This window comes from Lasioglossum baleicum, chromosome 1 (assembly GCF_051020765.1).
Source record: "Lasioglossum baleicum chromosome 1, iyLasBale1, whole genome shotgun sequence".
Lineage (NCBI taxonomy): Eukaryota > Metazoa > Arthropoda > Insecta > Hymenoptera > Halictidae > Lasioglossum > Lasioglossum baleicum.
The window spans coordinates 10,425,403-10,449,010 of record NC_134929.1 but is presented as its reverse complement, the minus strand read 5'-3'; the positions used below and the strand labels follow the sequence as shown (position 1 = coordinate 10,449,010).

Sequence of the window (23,608 nt, the reverse complement as noted above, 5' to 3'; positions counted from 1 at the left end):
TGTATTACATTGTTCGGAAAATCATTTCGTTTCCTCAAGGGAAAATGGATGCCAATTTTTGACCGTTTAGAATAAGTTCTATAATACTTTGTTCTATGTACTTCTGCGATTTTTCAGGCAACTTAAAGCTCGCATGCTCGTAGAATTTCCGTTTTCTATTAGGAGAAAATTGAGTTTTATGCACCGCATAAAGAATGTTGAAAATAGCGAAATAAATGGCAATCCGATAGCACATCCTCTCCGTAAAGAGTACACAATTTTTTCTCTGGTGCATTGCATTTTTACTCTTGCGGTAATAAAAAAGCAAAAGGCGATGGAAATGCGTAAGGTGGAGTTGCAAAGTTGAACTTTAAACTGATGTATTTTCAGTCTGATGTGTAAAAACTTAATGTTCTTGGTATCAAACTCTTGCCACAGTTATTACTGATGAATTAGTATTATGTAGGATTTTAATTTGGCTTGAAAATTATCATTTTGATAGGATATTGTACAAAGTGTCAACTAGGACGCACTTGCTCCGAAAATGGGGCAAGTCCGTCTCCGATAGTTAAAAATGCTTTCGAACCTTGTTTCAAGTGCTACTGGACAAGGAAAGAATGATTAAGAAGCCTGCTACAAAATGTTTCTTATTGCATTAAATGATATTGTTTAGTTTTATAGTTATCCATTTTTAAACAAACAAGTACTTTTATGCTGAAATATGAAAGGGGATACAGTGATATTAAAACAATGTTTAAAAATGCTTTCGAACCTTGTTTCAAGTGCTACTGGGCAAGAAAAGAATTATTATCAAGCCTGCTACAAAATGCTTTTTATTGCATTAAATATATTCTTTAGTTTTATAGTTACCCATAGAGTACGGACTTATCCCACCGTGATAATACGGACTTGCCCCATGTAGTAATATTTACGGGGCAAGGTCATCTTAATGTTTTTCTCAATAAATTTTAAAAAATACAATAGAAACGGTTTATTTAATGTAAACCTACATCAATATTTGTTGTGCTTACCTAAAATAACAACACAGAATATATTAATAACTTGTCAACTATTGCACGTTCAGGGTAACCTCAAAGTTGTACGTGTACCTCGCACGTGACTGTTTGGCATTGGTTGATTTAAGCGAGGAAAACAGCTTTATTCTTGGGCGACATCTATGTCGAATAGTTCATACTAACTTATACTACATTAATAAATACAAAGCTAGAGAAATTTCGTTCATATTATAATAAAAATAACCAATTAACGGATTTGTCCCGTAGACGGACTTACCCCAATCCACCTTACTTTGATTTTACATATTCGGGTTCGGATATTTTGCACAGGTGGGGATTATCGATTCTACGTGATGGACTCTCGGGGCACTCGAGAGTACCCGATCCCGTACTGGATTACACGGAAGGTTTAGTGTAGAGGATAATCGTTTTTCTTAGATCCTACAGTCCCCGTTCTCTTAGATCGAATATTTACTTGATTGAATTGAAATGAATAAAATCTAGGCATCGATCAGGTAAAAGGTCAGAGTCAGGTATTTGCTTTAGTGTTCGACTATCAACGGTGCAAGTGACTGCATGTAAAAATCATCGGACCAGTCGCGAAATCGACCGATTAGAAAGCTGGGTCGCATACCGTGGCGGGTCATGTACGTGACGTTAGTTCGGCAACAATGGCGAAAGTCGATCCAACCCGCGGCGAGGACATTGTTTCGCATAAGCTCGCGGTGTCGTCAATTTTATCGGACTGTCGCGATACCATCGAATCCCGACAGACTCCAGGCCTGTACCGGGCATTTTATTATGGAATCGAAAAGACATATTGGTCGACCGAGCACGACAAGTTGTTCGATCTTGTCGAGACATTCGATCTAGTTCGAAAATGCTCGCAACTCACTTAAACAATTTACTAAGCAAGACAGCAGAATAATTCGTTGCTCAGTCCATGACGCAACAATATCGAAAGTTGCAAACAAAATCGTACATTTATTCAGTGCACAAGGAACTGACTCATTTAGTTTAGTTAGGATAATATTCATTCTCTTCTTGCAAAGCTAATGGAGTTTTAATAATACTTGACTTTGTTCTTAGACTACTTTCACTATTTTTGAGGATCGGTTTCCATCTATTTCAATTAATCCACGAGTCTACAACCGTAAAATACTTGTTTAATCTGAATTCTAATGTTCTGATTGCTTGGATAAGTCCCACGAGATTTGATTTTTTAAATTCTTATCGGCCGAGTCTTTCAACGAACGAGCCAATAAATAATTCTCGAACGATATCGTTGAAATAATGTATTTTTCAATTAATCACAGGGTAAACGATTGATCGCCACGCTCGAGCGCAGTCGTGATCTCCGGCGCAGCCCTCGATCGCTTTCGAATTGATCGCGATCGGTCGCTACTGTTCGGCGATCGAGCAAATGATCGGTTATGTATGTATCGATCTCGATCGCGATCTTGATCCCGCGGCACTGTGTAATTCCGATCACGCCCGATAATAAAGAGCCCTCACGCGAAAGTAAACGGAGCGGATCGACAGCGCGGGAAAAGTGAAATGTCCGCGATCGAGAAAGATCGCGTTTCGACTCATGATTAATCGGATCCCGCGAATTTTCACACGTGATTCGGTCGGTCTTCATTCGTGTTTGTTCCCTTAATTGAACCGAACCGGCTAAACATTCTCTTCGCTTCCATCGGGACGTTTGTTTTCCTCGTAATTTGCGTCGACGATCAATCGCTAATGTCATCATTACTCATCCACTTCTTCGATTATTAACTGTGTCATTAATTAGTTGAAAGCATCGATAATTCGGGAGCTTTCCAATGGAAGCATTTATGTCGAACATTTATGTCGAGTCAAAACAATCAGAATGTACACTTTTTGGGAATCATTTTACAGGGCAGATACCAATCTTCAAATTCACGTAGAATTTAATTTAGTCGCAAAGAAAATTTTCTGCTCGAAGGGAAAAAGGTGGCAAATTCTCAAATTTTCTACCGGACGTTTAATAACGACTTCGAAGGTTTTTTTTCTTGGGTTAGAACGGAAGTTCGTAGTGTTTGTCAATTAATATTTATATTTATTCATAGATTTATTCAATAACATATTCTCCATTCTGTTCTATTACCTTCTGCCATTTTCGAGGTAAGTTCTCGTATTATTTAATAAACATATGAATAAATACCTTAATTTTATCTTCGATTCTTAATTTGAAAACGCTACGAACTTTCTTTCCAACCCAATATTTTGCATTGATTATGATAAACGATTGATTATCAACCTTCTTTCGAAATTGGAATAAGTGTTCGGTGATTTATGGGCGGGAGCGTAAGTTTAAACGCCAAACTTAGAGCATTTCCACTTTTCGGCAGTAGACGGCACCACTGAAAATGTCAGTTCCCAATACACACCGTGAATAAAGATTGATTGGCAGGAAGATGTAGGCCGACGTCGTCACGCGGCTAACCACGGTAGTAAAATCAGCTCGCCTAACGCGGGGTTAAGTTTCCGTGGACCGCAAACGGTCCGAAATCGTCGGGAGGGACAGGGTGGAACGCGGGAGGGTTGAAACGAGCCTTTGGAACGCGAATCGGCATGTGTGCACACGTCCGGATGACGTCCGCGCTGTGCCGGGGTCGTAAAACACGTGCTAGCGTGTTGCTGGCCCACGTAGTGTAACCACGTAGGTGGGGAACACATATGGGGAAGCCTGGCTAAATATAGGGAGCGCTTTTATGGCGTGCGGTCGTGGCCACGGAGACCCGGACGATCACGGAACCCGATGGCCTTTACCCGATCCAGCCGAGCCTCTCATTAGGGCCGCGTTATCGAGTGCATCGCCATGATTTCGCGAACGAAACATCCGAGGAAGTTTCCTTCCTCAACATCCCCCGCGGAATATTCCCCGATGCTTCCTAAGGGGGACAAACAACGGCCATTTAACTCCGGCTCCGATGTTTCTGCGTCTCCTAGGACCGCCATTTTCGTAATTTCGTCCGGCACGCAGTTTCATCGATGAAACTATTAGGTTCGAGGGAAAGTTCTGTTGTATTCGAAGTAAGCAGGTAATTTTGCTTGTGTGATGCTTGAGCGATTGGGAAATAGGTATTGATAGATTGCCTGAAAGATGGCAACAAGTTGTTGGAAATAATGGAAATTATATCGTTGATGAAATCGATTCAAATGTTTTCTTTAAAATACGACAGAACTTTCCCTCCAGCCTAATATGTAGTTTCCGCTGAAGTTCTTTTCCGGACGTGCGATGTCCTTTCGGGGCAACTCAGAAGAAGAGTATTGTATAGCGGTTACCTACACAAATATGTATATTGGTAACTAGCTACAGGAATTTCTACTGAACTTGTTGCTAAATTTGTTACTCGAACTGACGCACGAAAGTTCGACGTGAAAATCAATGCGTCCTTTAGAACACGCACCGCTGGCAAATTATTGGTTTCTTTAAACTGATTTTCATAGGTTGCGTTTAATACTGCAGTGGCTTTAACACTAGAAATACCGAGCATTAAACGCAATTGGCATACATTGCCTTATATTAATGACAAAATTGCATTTATTTAGATTTCTTTTGAGTTTTGTTTAAATATTTGCTTCAGTAAAGAAGTTCACTAAAATTTCTCAAAAAAACATATTTATAATTTTAATATTTCTAAAAGAACAAATCAGGAACCAGTCATTTTGACCCATTCGGTAGTTCTAGTGTTAATATTAGCAAGTGAAGAAGTTTCAACGAAAAACTCTCGTTTTCAGGATTGCAAGGGTGCGAGAGGCGCCTTCTCGTTTCTCGGTAATGCAAAGATGGGTTTTCTCAGTAGTGAAAAGCTGGATAAAAGATCAATCTAGGCTGTAGTCGGCATCAAAAGTCCTGTTTTTATGTTTACGAGGCGTAATTTGCATTATTCGGAAGCATAAAGCTGCGGCAGCTACATGAAGGTAGCTACATGCGCAGCTTTATGCTTCCGAATAATGCAAATTACGCCTCATAAACGTCAAAATAGGACTTTCAAGGGCCATTACAGCCTAGATTGATCTTTTATCTAGCGCTTTTGACTACTGAAATCCCCATCTTTGCATTATCGAGAAATAAGAAGGCGCATCCCGCACGCTTACAATCTTGGTAACGAGTCTACCCCCTCAAGGGACGATTTGACTACAGCCAGTGTAATAATACTACCGTGAAAATTTTGAAAGATTGCCGAGTATCTTTATCCTCCGGCGGCACTAATTTCACCGCCATTTTGATAGTTTCTTAGGGTAGCCACTTCGCCGATCGCGAAGCGCTCGAGAAACTAATAGAATTGAATAAGTCTTTGATGCAAACAGACGATCTTCAAGGATATTCGGTAATGAAAACGGATGGCGAACGTAGAACGCGGGGATCTCGAAGCTTTTAGCAAATTCGCGCAAACTTTATGCCGTTCGCGGACTAATGCGTACGATTCAGTAGCGGAACGACGAGCAGCAACGAGTAACGAAACGAGATGAAGAGTTTAGAGCCACTTGAAACGCGAAATACAGAAGTCGTGAATTTAATCGAGGCCGGTGCATCGACGTCACCGGTCCGTCAAGGTTCACGGGCAGGCAATGAGAGGATCCTTTGTTCACCGATGGATCACAATAAAGCTTCCGACCATGAGCACGATTCGCTTGACTAGCCGTGGAAGTCGAGGAAACAACGACCGAGGAAGTAGACGAGCGGCGGGTTCAAGGACGACAATGGAATCTCACTTGCAAATCGGCCTTCTCTTCGAGAAAAACGTCGCGCAATTAACGCCGCAAAAGAATGGACGCCGGCAGAGGCTGCACGGTCTCGTGCAACTCCGGGGAATCCGGCGAGAGCCGATTATAAAAGAACCGGGGCACTCGCGTGAGCCGTTGCGCGAATTCAACTTGGCAATACATGACCGATACGAATGGTGTCTTCGAGTTTTTCTTCATTATTTTTGCCGCAGAGCTACAGATTTCGCAGAACTTTATCGAGACCCAGCGATCGATGTTGCAGATTTTGTCCGAAATTCAGATTTTGAAACAATCGAGAGAGATTTCCAAGAGTCAGCAATATAATATTATAGAAACGCGTAGAAATTCGACAAGTACCATTTTACTAAAACAATGGGCTTGCTCTTTCCTTTTCCGTACCAGGATCTCATAGTTGGCCCACAGTGTCCACACGACAAGAGATCGGAGCAACGACTGAATCGAGCATTGCAACAATGACGACAATGGTTCGGCGACAAAGCAGAAAATGCTCTCGATTTTCATGCATAAAAATGCCGGTGCACTGTTTTAGGTCCATCGGATTTCTCACGAGTCCGGTGTCGTCGAAAGGGAAGGAGCTCGCGCGTGCATAACGAGCCTCCCAAGAGAAGATAAGGGAAACCACGAAAGGAAGAAAGACAGAAAGACAAAGAGAGGGAGGGAGCAAGAGAGAGCGAGAGAGAGAGAGAGAGAGTGAGAGGGGTTGATCGAGCGGCGAGATAACCGACGCGCCTGCTTTCCAATTCGCAACGGATGATCGCGCGGCAGAAGTGCGTGAGAGGTAACGTGGGCGGGTGGAACTTATTGCGGTGGGTGGGCCACGCAGGGAGCGTGCAACAGAGACCGCCAACGGAACCCGTTTCTCGTCTCGGACGTGTTGCGAGCCAGCGGTGTGAGAAACCGGCTGCCTAGCGGGAGAGAAAGAGAGAGAGAGGGCCAATGAAGTAGCGAGGTAGCTAACCCAGAACGCGAGCGACGGAGACCGATGTACGAGAGAAAAAAAGGGGAGCTGGAACGCTAACTCCCTGGACAAGGACGGCGCTACGAGTGCCAGCGAACCATGGAAAAGAACAGAGAATGGTTAGAACGAGCGAGAGACTGCTCTAGAGGCAAAAAAGAGCGTGCGTGACGGGAGGGACGGGTTAGCCGAGTGGTTCCGAGGAACCCAATGAGGATAGAGCGATGCCAGGCTCCGGGAATAGACAAGGATGACGCCAGAAAGAGCGAACGATACACGACACACTACGAGCGAGCAGAGAAAAAAGTGTTCACGCAAGCCTGTTGGAGGAGGAGCGACCTATTCGTTGGATGAAGAGGGACGATCGGAGAGAGAGAGGGTGTTATGGGAGGAGACCGGAGCGAGAGAGACGGAATCGAGCGGGTGCCTTGAATGAGAGACACGCTGGCTATAGAAGGGAGACCTTTGGGAGGGACGAGGACACAGTATAGAGTGGCGGCGGCTATACAGTGAAGAAGACACGACTGATCATAGAGCTAGGAGAGAAGAAGATAGGGAAGTCAGAACTCTCGAGAGCGAGGAGGACGGATTAACTGGCTTGGGAACGAGGATGGAGCTGTGGGAGTTTGTGGCTCTCAGCGAGCAGGATGGACGACTTAAAATTGACTTGGTGCGAAGAGGATAGATTGCAGATACTGACTGTGAGAGGAAGATAGAGCGCCTAGTGGGACGAGGATGGATATCGTTGTTGAACCAAAAGGAAGACAGAGAGAGAGAGAGGAGCGAAGGAATTGGAGCTGACCAAGTGGAAAGAGGATGCACCGGAGGCACTATCGAAAGATAGACAGTGCTAGGTGTATCCTAGAAGTAACCGGTAGGAGAAGGAAGGATATCGTTTCTGAAGCCAGAGGGAGAGAGAAGAGCGAAGGAATTGGAGCTGGCCAAGTGGAAAGAGGATGCACCGATGATACAACCGAACGATAGACAGTGCTAGGTGCATCCTAGAAGTATCCAGTAGGAGAAGGATGGGTATCGTTGTTGAACCAAGAGGGAGAGAGAAGAGCGAAAAGAATTGGAGCTGGCTAAGTGGAAGGAGGATGCACCGAAGGCACTGCCGAACGATAGACAGTGTTAGGTGTTGCGAGGAAGACAAGCTGCTTGCTCGACGAAGATAGAGCAAAGTGTGCAGAATGAGAAGAGCTGTCGGCTGGCGTCGGAGCGAGAGGGATGCCACGATCGCTGCAGAGAGAAAGAGAGAGGAAGCGTATCAAGAAGAGAACACATTCCGCTGGGGGATTCAGAGGGGGATGGACTCCGCTGGTTCCTGGATAGATACAGATGGAAATATTACGGAGGAACGCGTGGCTAGTTGTCTGCAGAGCCGTCGGAATTGGACAACAGAGGAATATGATAAAATTAGTCCCTAAGGGGAATTTATGATGGAGCGCGTGCTGGACAAACGGTATTAAACCGACCGAGTGTCGAGTAAAGTCCTGTTTCGGAATGCTGCCAGGGGATGTCGGAGGGGAAAGGACTGCAGACAATTTTCCTGCACCTTGCTCACCGATTCACCGTTCTATCCTTCTAATTTGATTTTTAAGTCGTCACTAAGAACTGCTGTACCATTATTCACAATATTTTTTACATTATTAAATAGGTTGGTGTCTAATCAATTACTAGATATTTAAGTATTATATCAATTTTATATTCATACAAAGAAAATAATATAATAAATATATTGGGTTGGCAAATAAGTTCGTTCGGTTTTTGTGATATATTTCAATGTAAAAAACCGAACGAACTTATTTGTCAACCCAATATTATAGAATGAAATTATTCTGGGTCAGAAAAAGTAGCTCCGACCACATTTGCGACCGATACGTATCGCCTTCTCGAAACGAGAAGATTGTATTTATTTAGAGTTCGCACAGTTTTTATCGTAATACGAGCGAGGAATCGATCAAGATATTTGTATAATCGTTTTCTATGAATTTGGTAGGTTTAGTATTATGAGATTTGAAAAGCGTGCACTTTTCACGTGCGAAAGCCTCGCAGACAAACGAAAGAACAAGAAAGCGAGCTAATAAAAACGTGGTAAAAATGGAAATCTGTTAGAAGAATGAGGACTGAGCTGATCACATTTCAACGAGGAAGAGCAAGTCGAGGTCAGGCCGGTATTAAAGATTGCGCCGAAAAGATTGCGAGATCAAGATGGTAACCGAAAGACTGCGAACACCGGACGAAATCCCCGTTTTAACGAGCAGAGAAAATTCATGGTCTCGGCAAAACAGCGTGTTGACTCGAGCAACGTGGAAAGCTCGTTAATCTTCGCGAAGACTCTGTTGCAGTTGATTTCACGGACTCTTCGTGTAAAAACATTCAAGGGAAGTCCGCCGGAAGAGGAAACCGGGAGAGGCTGCGTCGATAAATAGAGTGAAAGAGAGAGAGAGAGAGAGAGAGAGAGGGGGCGGGTTAAATGGGGCAAGAAACGAATTTTCAAACTGTAATCTACTTTTTTCGTGCGGACGAGAAACGTGGTACCGAACAAATAAAGTAAGTTTCGCGTAAGCGGGAACAGCGAGCGCGCTTGAAGGCAACGATCTCTCGACCGCAGAGGGAAACAGAAATCGCGATAGCGCGAAGGAACGGTAACACAGCCATCGATCCGATCTAGGAAGAGGAAGAGCCTCCACCGTGAGATTTCGGATCGAGGAAGGAGAAAATATCGGTGCATCGAGAAGGAAACAAGCGTCGCGATGCTAGAACAGTCTATCAGGAGCGGCATGTCGCGATGGAGATTTACGTACCAGTTTGCAAACTTTTTCGGACCGAAGTCATTGCTGGCGGTTCAGTAAAGTTTTATTTCATGGTGACAGCCTGGAAGCGAAGGAGAATGGACACCGTTGAACGAACGGGGAGGCGGCGTTGAAATCTCCTTTGTATAATAACCAAATTATTCGGAACACGTCACAATTTTTAGTGAAAATGATCGCTTCTGTTTGTTCCGATTTTAAACATTTTATTTCAGTAATGTCGATGCTGCGTTCAATGCTAAAGTTGTGTTCAATAATTGGCACCTAGAAACAATTCATAACTCGATGTAAATAATTTTCAACGCTAATCCTTATCTTCGTATAAATCGTCTTTGATCAATCTCAACAATCGCTTGCATCTTTAATTCGTATAGGAGAAAACGTAGATGCGTTCCGCATGAAAGCTGTCGTTAGATCGTCGTTTTGTATCGTTTTGGAGATTAGTTATATGCACTTTCACGGTAATTGCATTATTCGGGGAGTGCCAGGCCGATTATAAGGGGTCCAGGACAGAATTTTATGATTATTTCATTGGCTGGCGATTACAAGGGCAGCAGCTAAAGGGGTTGCGCGAGGCTCTTGTGCAAATAAATGGTCCCTGGTAATTTATACAAATGAAATTAGGCGCGGAGCTTGGTAATCGCGCGACCGGGCGCGTCGTAATTACGAAAATTAACCCTATAATTTTCGTGCATAAAACGCGGAAGGCGTGGATACGCAAATTGCCGCAAGATAATGGCGGCGCCGGCATGCGGCAGCCGACCAAAGAAACCGGAACAATTTCGACGGCTTAAATGGAACTTCGTTAGACCCGGCTCCAGCCGCTGGCCATCCTAATTAACGATTGTCTTTCGGATGGCGTTTGTTCGCGTGTAAGGTTAATCATTCCCGAGGGAGAGAGAAAGAGAGACGGAGTGTTTCCCTCGAAATACACTTTGTCCTTCGTACGCGATACGAATCGATTAAGCGGACTCCGATTAATCTCCGTAGAACTTCGATCGATATAATTTTAGTGCTCCCGTGGGCTATCCATTTACAACTTAATTATCATTTTAGTGACCCCGGTCATCCTCGCACCCACCCAATTTCATTTTAGTTAGGCAACTATCGAGCAGAAGGAACTATTAACTGGAGCTGTTGCACGCTGACAATGAAGGTGGTTCGTGTTGTCTTATAAAAACAGGCTTGTTTTTATTTCAGCATTTGAGTTTATTTATTTGATCTTTGACCTTCTCTGTGGTGAGACAAAATGATGAAACCTGTTCATAAATTAACTTTTACTTTCGTGCTGTTATATTTCGTTGTTGGACCTTGTTCGAGCGGTACTGATGCAGCATTGACCTAAAATTTCGATTCTAAGCCGAGATTTCCATTCTTGTGTAGATTTTGGGACGTTGATGTAACGTGCCAATATTTAGAATGACTATTTGGATCACGTGCAACCTGTGACTTATTCAACATTCATCTGAAATTTAGATTCCAAGCCAAGATTTCCATTCACGTGTAGATTTTGGGACGTTGTCTTGATCTGCGGGTGAGCATTGAATATACACTGCTAATAAAAGATGTATCGTCACATTTTAACGCAAAATCATTCTGCAGAATTGCATTGACGAATTTGACTTTCGAGATTAACTCGCGATAGTTTTACTTTCAGATGCACGTGTACCTTCAGAATGCATTTTAGATCCTCTTTCACTTCTGTTGGCATCTTGTATTTGTTTCTTGCGTGGTTCCTTCGTCACCCTGTAAATTTTTAAAAATTCTTATGATCTGATTGTGAAAAATGAATGTCTTGTGTGGTCTCGTGTCTTGTCATTTCGCGTCTCTCGTCCTGAAGTCTCATCATAATATAGATACGTTACTATTTTGGACGCACATGCGCGAGAAATCTTGGCCAGTATCTCAGCACTGGCTACACATGTTCGGGATATCCATCGACATCGACTGTACAAAATGGAAAGATGAATCTCAATCGAAACATCAGAACCAGAGAAGTTCGAGTAAAGCTTTGAACTCTGTAACACAAGAGCAACGAAAATGTTCAATCGTGCCAACAGAATAATCGAATCCGATCGGGTAACCCGTGATTCAGCCAGCACGAACCGGAAAGAGAGGGTGGTATGGAGCAAAATAAATTCCCGATGTCTGATTAAAAAGGAAGCCACAGTAGCTATGTAATTATTTCCGTAGCCGCCGTGTCCCATTGAATTCGCATGTGGTCGCATAAATGGACAAAGGGAATCAATTAGCACGTAATAAACACTGCGGCGGCGGAAGGTTTCGCTGTTCGCGGAACCGCTGGCAAATTCCCCGAATGAAATTACAAGCTTGCTCCCGTTGACGGTGTTGCTTCCTCTGTTAACAGAGATCTGATGTGACACGCCGCCGTCCCACTGACTCTGGGCTGGCAGTGTGCGAGCGCGTCCACTGCATAAAGGGGACGAAATGAGGGGTGGCAGCAACGATGTCCCTGCCATGGTCACCGTCCCCGCCTCCGCGTCTCTCAACGTAAGTACGCCCTGAAAGGGCATTTTCTGCGTTAAACATCCCTCGCCAGAGGGACTGACCCGGAGCCTTTTTTTCGCGAGAACCAACAACTGTTTATGCAGTTATGACAATAACGACTTGGTACAATTTAAAACAGTAGAAAAAGCTGAAACCACTTAAAATTGTTAATATACATATTGTATTCAACTCATTAACCCCTTGTCAGGGTAATTGGAGGAGAAAATCAGGATCGAGGATGTAGTGAGCGGGAGGAAAGATAGAAACGTCGAAGAAGTTGGAGAAGTTGAGGAGCAAGAGAGAAAAGAGAGCATAAATATACCAAAGAATATGCCAAACTAAAAACAAATGTTAGGGTATAGGAAAGAATGCAATAATTAGGTTTGTAATAATTAGGATACAAGCAGAGTAGAAATGAGTGAGACAAAGAAAAAGAGTGAGAGAAGGTATGGACCGAATGTGTGAAATAAGATAGATCTGTAAAGTTGGGTTAATGTAATTCAACTCACATTTCTTAGCTGTAAGGCTGAAATAAAGCAAATACATACATTAACCCCTTTACTGTATTTTAACGAGTCAGGCTCGAGCGATGAAGATATGAACAAAGTCTAATAAATGTGAATGTAACGCGTTTCTTTTTAGCATTAAAATAAATGTCGTAAATGAATGTAAAATATTTTACGGGTTAAATCGCTGTAACTGTAAAGAAAATGTTACGGCAACGGGTTAAAATCATTAAAGAGAAAACGAAACTTCGGTTCGTCTGCTCTGTCGTGGAATTCATGCAGACAATTTTGATTTGAGTCCGGCAATCTAGTGTGGCAGTTATGTTAGAAAGATTGTGCATCACAAGATCGGAGAAAGGATGTATCTCGAGAAATGCGTTTGATCCGAAGAGCAGTAAAATTATTGTACGAGTTTATATTTAGAATCGTCGCACGAAGAAACGTTACCGTCTCGAGCCACGGTTTCTTTAACGAGACAATCCCAAGGTAGTACATCTAGCCATAGAAAGTGAATTCCCGCTTCCAGTATCTCCTCCGATTTGCATATTTATGTCAACGCGAGCAAGAAGAGGAAAAGGAGGATTTCTTCTGGAAATCGTACGGAAATATTCAAAGCTCGCCGCAATGATGCGCGACCGCGAGGAACGCGGCGCGAGTTCGGCAAAAAAGTCGCTACGAAAAACGAGGCTCCGCGAGCTTCTAAGGGCCTCGTAAACTTCCAGGAGCGTACGTCTCGAGAAGGGATCCACCGTTCGATCGATTCCGGCAAATCGAAACGATGGATGGTAAAGACCCGCGACCTACGACTGTCGACGCGTGGAATACCTGCCGCACCGGTTTCCACGACGCGTTGCTCAACGACCGGCCGGTTCCACATTGCTCGACGATAAACTCGCCACTGTTAATTGGCTTGCGAAATCATCCCCTCGAACGCTATGACAGCAAGAGACAGTCCCGAGCATCCGTCGCGATCGAGATCGTTGATGCGTCACACTTTGGATCGTCCATAAAAATTATTTTTACGTTTCTCGTGTTGCTGGTTTACAATATTTTGTCGGAATTGCAAAGTTCAAGTGGAGGATTTATTTAATCGCAGCGTAAATACGTTCGGCTATATACGATATCTCTTTTTATTTATTAATACGGTAAAAGAAATCGAACATTGCATATGCGACAGCCTAATAGATCGGGTTCGAAGGATCGTGGATGTTCGCGGACGAGAAAGACAGGAAAGAATTCGGCGGGATCTCGGGAAATAGGTGAGTGGGCAAAGGATGTCGAGAGGTGGGTGATCTGCCCTCCATTTCTATTCCTTGTGCAGACCGCCCCGTGTCAAAGCGCGCCGCAACAAGGGGTAGTCCAACCCCTAACGGCCTACAAACGACACTCGTGCCCCATGAATTTATCAGACTCGCTTCCGATACAGGCGACGTACCAATTAGGCGCGGCGCGGCGTGCAAAGCGACGAATTAGCATTCTCTCGGCGGGCCAGAGGAACGGGACAGGGACCGGAGCGCAGGTGAGCCGCTCGCGAGGGCGGAAGTGCTGGTTTAATTAAATTATTGTGGCGGGAGTCGTGCTTCCGGCGTGATTGATCGTGTTCCGAGCGGCGCGCGTTCGCTGGAACGCGGAATTAATCATTTTCGATCGCTGCCTCTCGGCTACCTTATAATAACAGTCATTCTAAACAGATTGCACCGTGCCGCAGAAAAGAAATAAACACGTTGAAGGAGTCCGGCTTCTCTGTCGGAAAATAAACACGCGAAACGAGCGATATTAATTAAGTGTAATAGACGTTGCGTTTCTATTTAACTTATTCTATTAACCCTCGAATAACGGACGATTTTTATAGCTACACATTTAATTGGCAATGCATTGGACCGTTCACAGTTCTAATTAATGATTTTTAAAAATTTACTTTTAATAATATCTCGTGTAGACACATTAATCTTTCCGATATCCTCAATGAAACAGCTATTCAGTTAGTTTAACTGCCACAAATTGAGTCAAAATAGACTCGGGCACAGCCGTCGGAGGGTTAATACGTTTACTTAACAAAATTATGTAAAGAACAGCGTAGCAGTCTCTCCCTGTTTATTTCTAACATTGTAGTGGCTCAATGAAAATAACTTGAATTTATTTTCATTTTAGTTTCTCCGCCCAGACGGTTTGTATCGATTTAACCTTTCGCAGTAGGAGCTATTTTACACTCGACAATTAAACATTTCTACCGACCTAGAATAATCCGATATTGTATATGATTTTTTTCATTTTATGGATACGAAATTGATGTAATACAGCAATTTTTTATGGTGACTCTGAGTCGCCACTTGAATGGGAAGGGTTAAAACTTAAAGAAAAAAACAAATTGTGACTGCAGCATCAAATTCTACCGAAGTCACTTTGCGGGAACTCTCGCACAAACTGAAACAAAAATCGACGAGATATTTTTTAGGCGAATCGGAGAATCTGGAATCGCGCCCGGAAATATCCGAGCGAGCATCAACTACCGTGAATACGATGAAACGCCCGCCGAGTGTCTGCCGAGTTTCATTTTCGCGCCGCGGAAATTGAATTTTCTGGGTCGACTCGAACAAGAATCATATTTCGCGGTCTCCCGCGAAACCATGCGATTTATCAATGGAAACCGTCGGCTCCTTGTTCCGATGAAAATTTTCAGAAAGATTCCTCGCGTCTGTTATCGGGACAAACGGTGAATCGACTTCGATTCGCTCGAAACAATGGCAGTTCACGGTTAACCCTTTGCACTCGAGTGGTGACTTGAAGGCGCAATCAATATAGTTCTTATACTATAAATTATTAAAGCTCTTATAAGTTACTGAACGTATTTAATATTTTAATAAACTACTAAAAGTATTGTATGAAGTATTATGTCAGTTTTATATCGACAAAATTAAGAAAATCATATGAAATAGAAATATTTCAGGTCGGAAGAAAAAATTCGGTTTTCGAATTGGAATAGTTCCGAGTGCAAAGGGTCAATAATCGGATGGTCGCACGCGAAAACAGCCTCTTTATTTGTCGGCGCTTCGGCTCGCTAAATGCAGGCTATAATTCTATTCATAACCGTCGTGCCAAGGATCATATAACGCTTAATGGTGGTTATGAACTCGAGTCAGGGAACTTCTAAATTGTTTTCCCGTTCTAATTAATGGCGTGGGTAATTAAATGTCTCCCTACTTTTATTTACTCTGCGGTGGGTGGGCGAAGGGTAAAACTCGACAAAGCGGCTGGGTTCGACCGATCCGCCATTTGTAATTCGTACGAACACTGTCCGGTCTTCGGGCACTGCAGACGTTTACTATAATTAATATAATCGATCCATGTATCAAAGAAAAATTTATGGGAGGAGACTGTCTCTCTCGATCGCCTTAATTCATACGTGATTGTTGCATGTGTCTCCTACACAGACTCTAAATAAAAATTATACTATTTTTCTATCAAAAATATTTATTGTTTCTCAAGAAAATATCGAGTTTCTTCAAGTTCAGTCAAGATTGTCAACAGATTTTCACTCTAATAAAACAAGAGTGTATTATAATTAGACGGTAGATTTTATGCATTTATGATAAAAATATGTGGGTGTAATTTTAAAAAATTGTAATGCATTAGAATAATTTAAAAACACTACTACTTTTTATTTTTAATGTATTGAACATATTAACAAAGACAATGAACTTCCACTTCACTCCAGTTTGTTGCAATTCAGGTACAAAGTTTTTATTTTGCATAAAAATTCGCTGTCTAATTATAATAAACTTGTCCACGACTTTCAATAAACTAAATGCGAACGGGGAACGAGCCTGTGTATCATGCAGTAACTTCAGAGTGCAAATTCTTCGCCGAAAGATGACAAGAATTTCAAAGCCGCGGATGGAGGGACCGCACCGTGTTATCCGACGTTCAGTATATCGGCCGAAATGCAGTCGTAAGATCGATATGTTTGCGAAGACGAGGACGAGAGTCATGCATGATTTATGATAGTATTGTTGCCGCGGAGTGGTGCCGAAGAAATCCGATGTAATCTCTCTTTCGCGCCGGGGAAGCTTTCCAAGTCACGTATGAATGTTTCAAAACGACGTCTGTTTCCCCTCCTACGCTTCTTCTCTTTCTTTCCCTCTTCTTCTCCTTCCTCGTCGTCTCTTTCGAAGAAACGAACAGTTTAAATTTGAATCCATTCAGGTGCAAATAGAAAATCGGCCGAGGGGAACCGTGAAACAGGACCGGCCGGAATATGATAATCAACTTTTAATCCTATGAATAGCCGACTTTCTGGCAACCACGTTCGCCGCGCTCACAAGGCGTTTCTACGACTTCAATGGCCGCTTTGTGACGGACTATTGGGGCGTACGAGTTACTGGTAACTTGCGAACGAATTGAAAGAAATTACACGTTCCTTCGAATCACTTTTTCGGTGCCGAGAAGTTCTGTTCGATGGCCACCCATCGAGTCTGACTGTCTACAGCGAGTCAATTGTTTCCGGGACAGTCGAATCCGGGGCTTCTCCGTTGTTCCCTCTCTGTGGACTCTGGGAACACACGATCCACGACTGAAAATCGTGTAATTTTGCCAAAAACGACGACATTGCAATTTATTCAATAATCTCACACAGTGAAAGAGGTTATAAATTGGGTGGAAGATCTATGTGGATGTTGTAAAACACAATCTTTTAGATTTAAGTTTAAGATTATCCCACATAGATAGAGGGCTTGCAATCCCGCAGGATCCCGCGTCATTTTTTGGTCCCGCATTTCTTAAATAGGTGATGCGAAATCCTGCAAATTTTGCGGGACCCCGCTGTATTGAAATAAATCCCATATCTATCCCGCGGGATTGCAAACTCTAATTCCACAAAGCAACTCGAGAAGAAGTCCAGGTTCATCGTGCCGAGAAATACGTGATAAATATTTCTGCGAGAGCCATCGTCGACTTCATCGAAATTAGCGCAGCGAGTTCCGCGAACGATCCGGTGTATGTTCGTGTATAGCGTTCTCGATCGGGCAGGACTCGTACGTACCCTATTTCCCGCGAGTCGAACGATCGTCGGGGCCGGTGGTTATTACTGTTGATGATCGTTCACGGTTTCGCGGGGGGGAATTAGGAGCGCGTCGAAGTCAGAACGCCTTACTAATTGGCATTAACTGCTACAAGGCCGCTTGTCGTTGCGGCAAGCCGCACCGTACCGATGGAGATGTCGGCCGATCGAAGGACAGTTATTCCAGCGTTCGCGGCCGGACGAGTGGTGTGCTTCTGCGAACTGGTTTTCTCGGTAGCTTTGATAATGCGACAGCCGACCCTCGTTTTGTCGAGAATTATCGCGGCCGGGCGTATACCTCGAGCATTTCTTCACCGTGCTCGGAGAGACGCTGTCTCCCCGACTACCGTCGCGTCTCGTCCACCTTCTCTATCTCTCTCTTTCTCTCTCCCGCTCTCCCCCTTTCTTTCGCTCTCTCACTCTCTGGCCTTGAGATTATAATAAAATATTAACCGGACGGCATACGTATCCCGATCCGGGAATCGATTCTCGGCGACCGATCTTCCTCTCTCATCCACTGCGAATTGCCGTTACTGCCGCGGATCCACTGCCCAGATAACACAAAGGCGTCTCACAGACGTCAGTTGTTGGACATTCAGACATCTTAAAGATGTCTCGAATATATTCAGAACGGCTTCCGACCAGCTCCCCATCCTATCCTGAACGTCACGAAACGGTACGTCATTAAAACGTCTTTAAAATGTTGAAACGACGTCTCGAAGAAGACGTCTTTAAGACATCGCGTGCTATCTGGGTGTTAACCATCGAGATAGCCAACGCGCTCGATTAACCCTGTCTTCGAACCTTCGTCGAGTCAGACTCATCAGGTATAGTAAAGCAGCCTAATATGAGAGCCATTTTCCTTAAAAATTTTATCAAAAAGTACATGTTTTAAAGGTACAATATACAAAAATGATTCGATACGATTCCATTCGCCCTCTCGTCGACAAGTTCGAAGAAATGAATTGAAATTTTCTTTCCTCCAGCGAGGCTTTCAGCAAATGAAAAATCAAATTCTAAACCATCCGAGGACGTAGCCGGAGTATCGATTAATTAACACAATTACTGTCGAGACGAAGTGATTAAAGAAAATAAAATTCTAAGATACAATATACAATTATTAAGTTACGCGAAAAGTTCTTTTTGTAATTTATCGAATGTCGAACGAACAGAACATTTAGAGACAATTTTTCTGCCAATGCCGTATTATTTCCTAAGATTTCCCTGTGTGATCAAACCGCACTTCTAATTAACAAATCTAGCTAAACATTTCAATTTGAAACGACGTTATAAATCATGAGTTTTTGAGGATTAGATGGATTTATTGTCGAAACGAGTAGGTGTAATCTAAAATAGTGAAAACAATAGAAAATGCTCCTCACCTGTGAAACTCACTCCAATTACTGTCGAGACGAAGTGATTAAAGAAAATCAACTCTAAGTATACCGAGATACGGTGATTTATCGAATGTGGAACGAACAGAACATATAGAGAGACAATAATAATTTTTCTGCCAATGCCGTATTATTTCCTAAGATTTCCCTGTGTGATCGAACCGCACTTCTAATTAACAAATCTAGCCAAACATTTCAATTTGAAACGACGTTACAAATCATGAGTTTTTGAGGATTTGATGGATTTATGGCCGAAACGAGTAGGTGTAATCTAAAATAGTATTATAAAAACAATAGAAAATGTTCCTCACCTGTGAAACTCACCCCCGCCGTTCTCTGTCGCCAGATAATAACCAGCGAGGACGTGAACGACGACGTATTCGATACCGAGGAAAACAGCACATCAGGCGACGCGATGTATTCTGGTCTAACGCCAGGAGCCACGGAACCACCTCAGACCGCAACTCCATCCCCAACCGGATACCGGGATTACAAACCGCCGGCGGAAGTGTTCACCGAAAATTACGGCTACCCCTCGGCCGGAACCAGGGACTACAACGACATCCGTGACGGGCTGAAAAGGTCCAAGCAAGAGGATACTGGCTTAGCGCACAAGGTGAGCCAATTCGCTTCTCGGATTCGCGTCTCTTGTCAGCGGGGCTGAATCGAATTTAGATCCGCGGGAGGGAATCCGATTCTCGCGGCGTCCTCATAATAAAATATACCAAAAGTGGATTTGTCGCGGAGGGATTCTAGAGATTCTCCATTCGACGTATCGGCCTCCATTCGGGATGGAATGCGCGTCCTGGATTTCGCTTTATTACAGAGTTCTCGGATGTTAAATTTATAACCATTCTTCCTAGTTTAACCGCGAGGAAGTTGCTGCCGATGATGTCACGGCAGCACTGGCTGGACCTATTTAACACTAGGTTTACGAGACACGTCGAAATGACGGGCACAAATATTTTTAATTACAATTTTAATACAATAATTTAATACAATAATAATAATACAATTCTAATTACCATTCATGAGGAACTATTCAATATATTTATTTCTATGTTTATTTCTTTCTGTTATTTTTATAAAGCAACGTAAAATAGTCGTATCTAGTGTTCCGTACACCTAGTGTTAAATACTTGGCAGTAACGCGTTATAACTAGTTGGGGCCTTGGGCAAAGTAGAATTTCGAGGCCCCTAACCCCAACTAAATAACTTCATGAGAAAAACGTAGAATTTGGATCTTGGTTCGGGGCCCCTTTTTGCTCGGGGCCCCCGGGCATTTGCCCAAGTTGCCCATAGGGTAACGCGCCACTGATACTTGGCCACAAAATGTTGTATGTACAGTAGGACGGAAAACACGTGCAAAAAACAAGAAGTAACGAATCATAGTGAGTCGTAGGGTTGATCTTCTTTGTTCCTTGTTGAATTTCGAACAAATTCTGACGACCTGACCGCGGCGTCAGGGAGTTTAGAGTACGCCAAGGTCTATTTGATAGCTCCTAGTCTGACTTTGACTGTAGAGAGGAAGGGTCCACGAAACGTCGGTCACGAAAGCAGCGAAGAAGGTGGCAGTTTCCGTATCTGGGAGTCAGAAAGAAGCTGGCCAGCCTCGGAGGCCAGTGAAGATTTCTCTTAGTTCGTCGAATCCGCGTCTCGTCTCCGATGCATCCCGAACAAGGGGCCCCCGCGAGATATTCCGAGTATTCCCGGCATGTATCCGTCCGAGGAAAATATCCGCCGTAAGAACGTCGTTTGATATTCATTACCGGCTCATTTGCATGATGAATGGGACACAGAGTGTTCCTCGGATGTAGGACCAACAAGGTCAGTCATGCCTACCCGCCAAGGTCAGGACTCTCCGGGTTCCCCCCGCGCCGTGGCAAGCCGGCGGAATAATGATCGGGAATGTCGAGGTCCATACTATACCCGTGGTACGGCCCCCAAGACGATTCCTACGTCCTTCCTTCGGCTTCTTCCTTTTCTGCTTGGCCCTCGGTCGCTCGGTCCCTCGCCCTCTCCCTCTTCCACGTCGATTCATCTCGGTCCTCTCTCCGTCGAACCCGAGAACCCCTCTTCCTTTTTCTGCCGGCGATCTTGCTCTTTCTCTACCTTCGAGACTCTCGGTTCCCTCTACTCCCTGTCCCTTCTTTTTACTCTTGCCCCCTTCCATCGCGTCCCCCTCCACCCCCTCTCTGCACCTTGGCTTTTATCTTCCACGGGTCCTTCTGCCTTCTAATGCCACTCAATTTTCTTCGGTTTACCTCGATTTCCATCTTCCGCACCCTCTTTCACTCGCTTTACAAACCCTGCGGCGTTCCTACAAGCCTCCTCCGATAGCATTCATGTTTTCGTTTCTTCGATGCTGTCGGAATTGTTCGGTCTGACCGAGTCCCTGTTTCGTCAAAGAGTGTTTCGTATATGCGAGTACATCACTTTCATCTAGAGCTATGTAAATTACAATTGAATTGCTTGATAAATTATAATTACAATGTAATTCAATGACATTGTGTTCAATTATTTCGTAATTCGAAATACAGTCGCTTCATTCAATTGAAATGCAATGTTGTTTGTAATTCTGCTCTCTTATTCGACTAAATTACAGTGTACTTCGTTTTTACAATTAAAATATAATTACAGAGTACAGTGTATAATTATGAATTATATGTATATAAGAAGAATAGGAGATGGACAAAGAGAAAGATTAGTATCAGTGATGAGCATGGTGTTATTCATAAATTCATATTGTGTAATGAAAAATAAACTTAGCAATATCGTTACGCCCACTTTTTATTTGCACAGATGTACGAATTATATGTATGTGTATAAATATGTATGTATACCTTTGTATGTACGAACAACGAATTAATATTGCGAATATGCACCAATAATGACATCGTTCATTCTCGAACGATAAACGATCAACGTATCCGCCGGTCGGGTAAAATTATGTAACCCGTCGGTTCGACCAGACGCGACAACAATATCTCTTCCCAGTAGACAAAATGGCGCAAGCGACTCCATGAATGCTTAATGGGATCCCAAGCGTTTGCAGTTCCGCGCGAGCAAGCAATCCCGCAGATCCGTAGATCTCTCGATACGCGGCGATCAAGATAAAACCCGGGTGAAAATCGGCAGCTTTCTCGCCGATTAACTCGATTCCCGAATTTTTTTTTCACGACAGCAGCGCCTTAGAGTATCTCAGGGTTCAAACCGTTTCTCGCCCACGACGCGGATGGCCGCCGATTTACGATCGACCGGAAGCGATTTTCCGATTTGCCTCCGAGCGTAACGAGACCGAGCGCATTTTACGATCGTAACCGAGGCAGTTACTGCCGAGGATCCTGTCTTAACGCGATATCGTCCTGCGATCGGATTGTTCTTGCGGGATCGTTAGTCAGGGTTCATTCGGATAACCGATTCCTGCACGCTTTCGCGTCCCCATCGTGTCTCACACTAGAAGCTGCTTTTCTCAACAAATATCCGTTCTTTTTTATCGTGTCGTCTATTTTATCGACAGCGGATTAATCACATTTAACGTAACATATACATAATTTGAACAGTCAAAATATTAGAAAATTTAAAAAATGTTGCAATTCAGGAAGAAAATGTTTATTTTGCATGAAGATCCGCTGTCCACTCGTCATGAATACCTAGTTAACAAGGCCTTATACATGATTTGTTAGTAGACTTTTCGCAAAATAAGAACTGTGCTTCTTAGCTTCTTCCATTAACGATTTTAACAATCTGAGAATAATACAACAATGTTCTTAAATTATTTTAATCGATCTACCACTTTAAATTGCGCATATCCCTTTTTATCACAAATACTTTAAATCCACATTTATTACGTACAAAAATTAATTCTTTCTAATTTTTCACAAACTGACACACAGAGGTAGAGAGAACCGACTATTTGTGGTAGCCACAAAGTGGCACACCCAATAATTAAGATACTTGGCCTAAATTCGTCTAGCCTTCTCCAAACGAAGAAGCTGCCTGAGAACAGTAAGTTCGCGCAAACTCTCCGCGATCCTGCAGCAAAGAAAAGACGTTTGCCGATCTCGTAAAACGGAATCGTTAACGAATCTTGTTGGAAGTCTATCAGCCACGCTGTTCAACCGTGTTCAATTCTCTGGTTCGATCCGGGCCGAGAATGAATTTTCGAAGTCCTTATAGCGAGGAGGTAGCTACAGTTAATATCACCGTAAAATGGGATCGTTAAAGATTCTCGCCGTTCGAGAGCCGCAGATTGGATCTCTGTCGATAGAGGAGGATCGGGGGAGCGCAGCGATCGGCCCGATAAACGCGGGTTTCGTTCGAAACGTGAAACCAGTTCGACGCGACCCGACGCGCGACGCACGTTGCAGCAGAAAAATCAAAAAGTCTACCTTCTTGTTGCTACTCATAGAGTTTGCAGTCCGAATGAACATTCAAAGACGATTGTGCTAGCTGAGGCTCGAGGATTCAACCACTTGATAGCAGTCAACTTTGCGTACAACTGGACTGCGGATCTTTACGCAAATTAAAAATATTCTGTATTCATGAAATAAATAATTCCAACGCAAATTCTCACGTTGAATCACGACGAGACTGAAACAA

General features: G+C 43.5%; 1 protein-coding gene across 4 annotated transcripts in view; it reads left to right on the top strand.

The window, feature by feature from the left end:
* Positions 1-23,608, top strand: part of LOC143210520 (ras-related protein Rab-37) — a 138,172-nt gene that overhangs the window by 5,178 nt on the left and 109,386 nt on the right. For 3 of the 4 annotated variants that reach the window (XM_076427428.1, XM_076427446.1, XM_076427437.1), the window contains 2 exons: positions 11,911-12,053; positions 19,353-19,622. In XM_076427428.1, the coding sequence (XP_076283543.1) occupies positions 11,991-12,053; positions 19,353-19,622 (333 nt within the window). In that variant the 5' untranslated portion in view covers positions 11,911-11,990. The remainder of the gene's footprint in view (positions 1-11,910; positions 12,054-19,352; positions 19,623-23,608) is intronic. The other variant, XM_076427496.1, reaches the window with a different exon arrangement.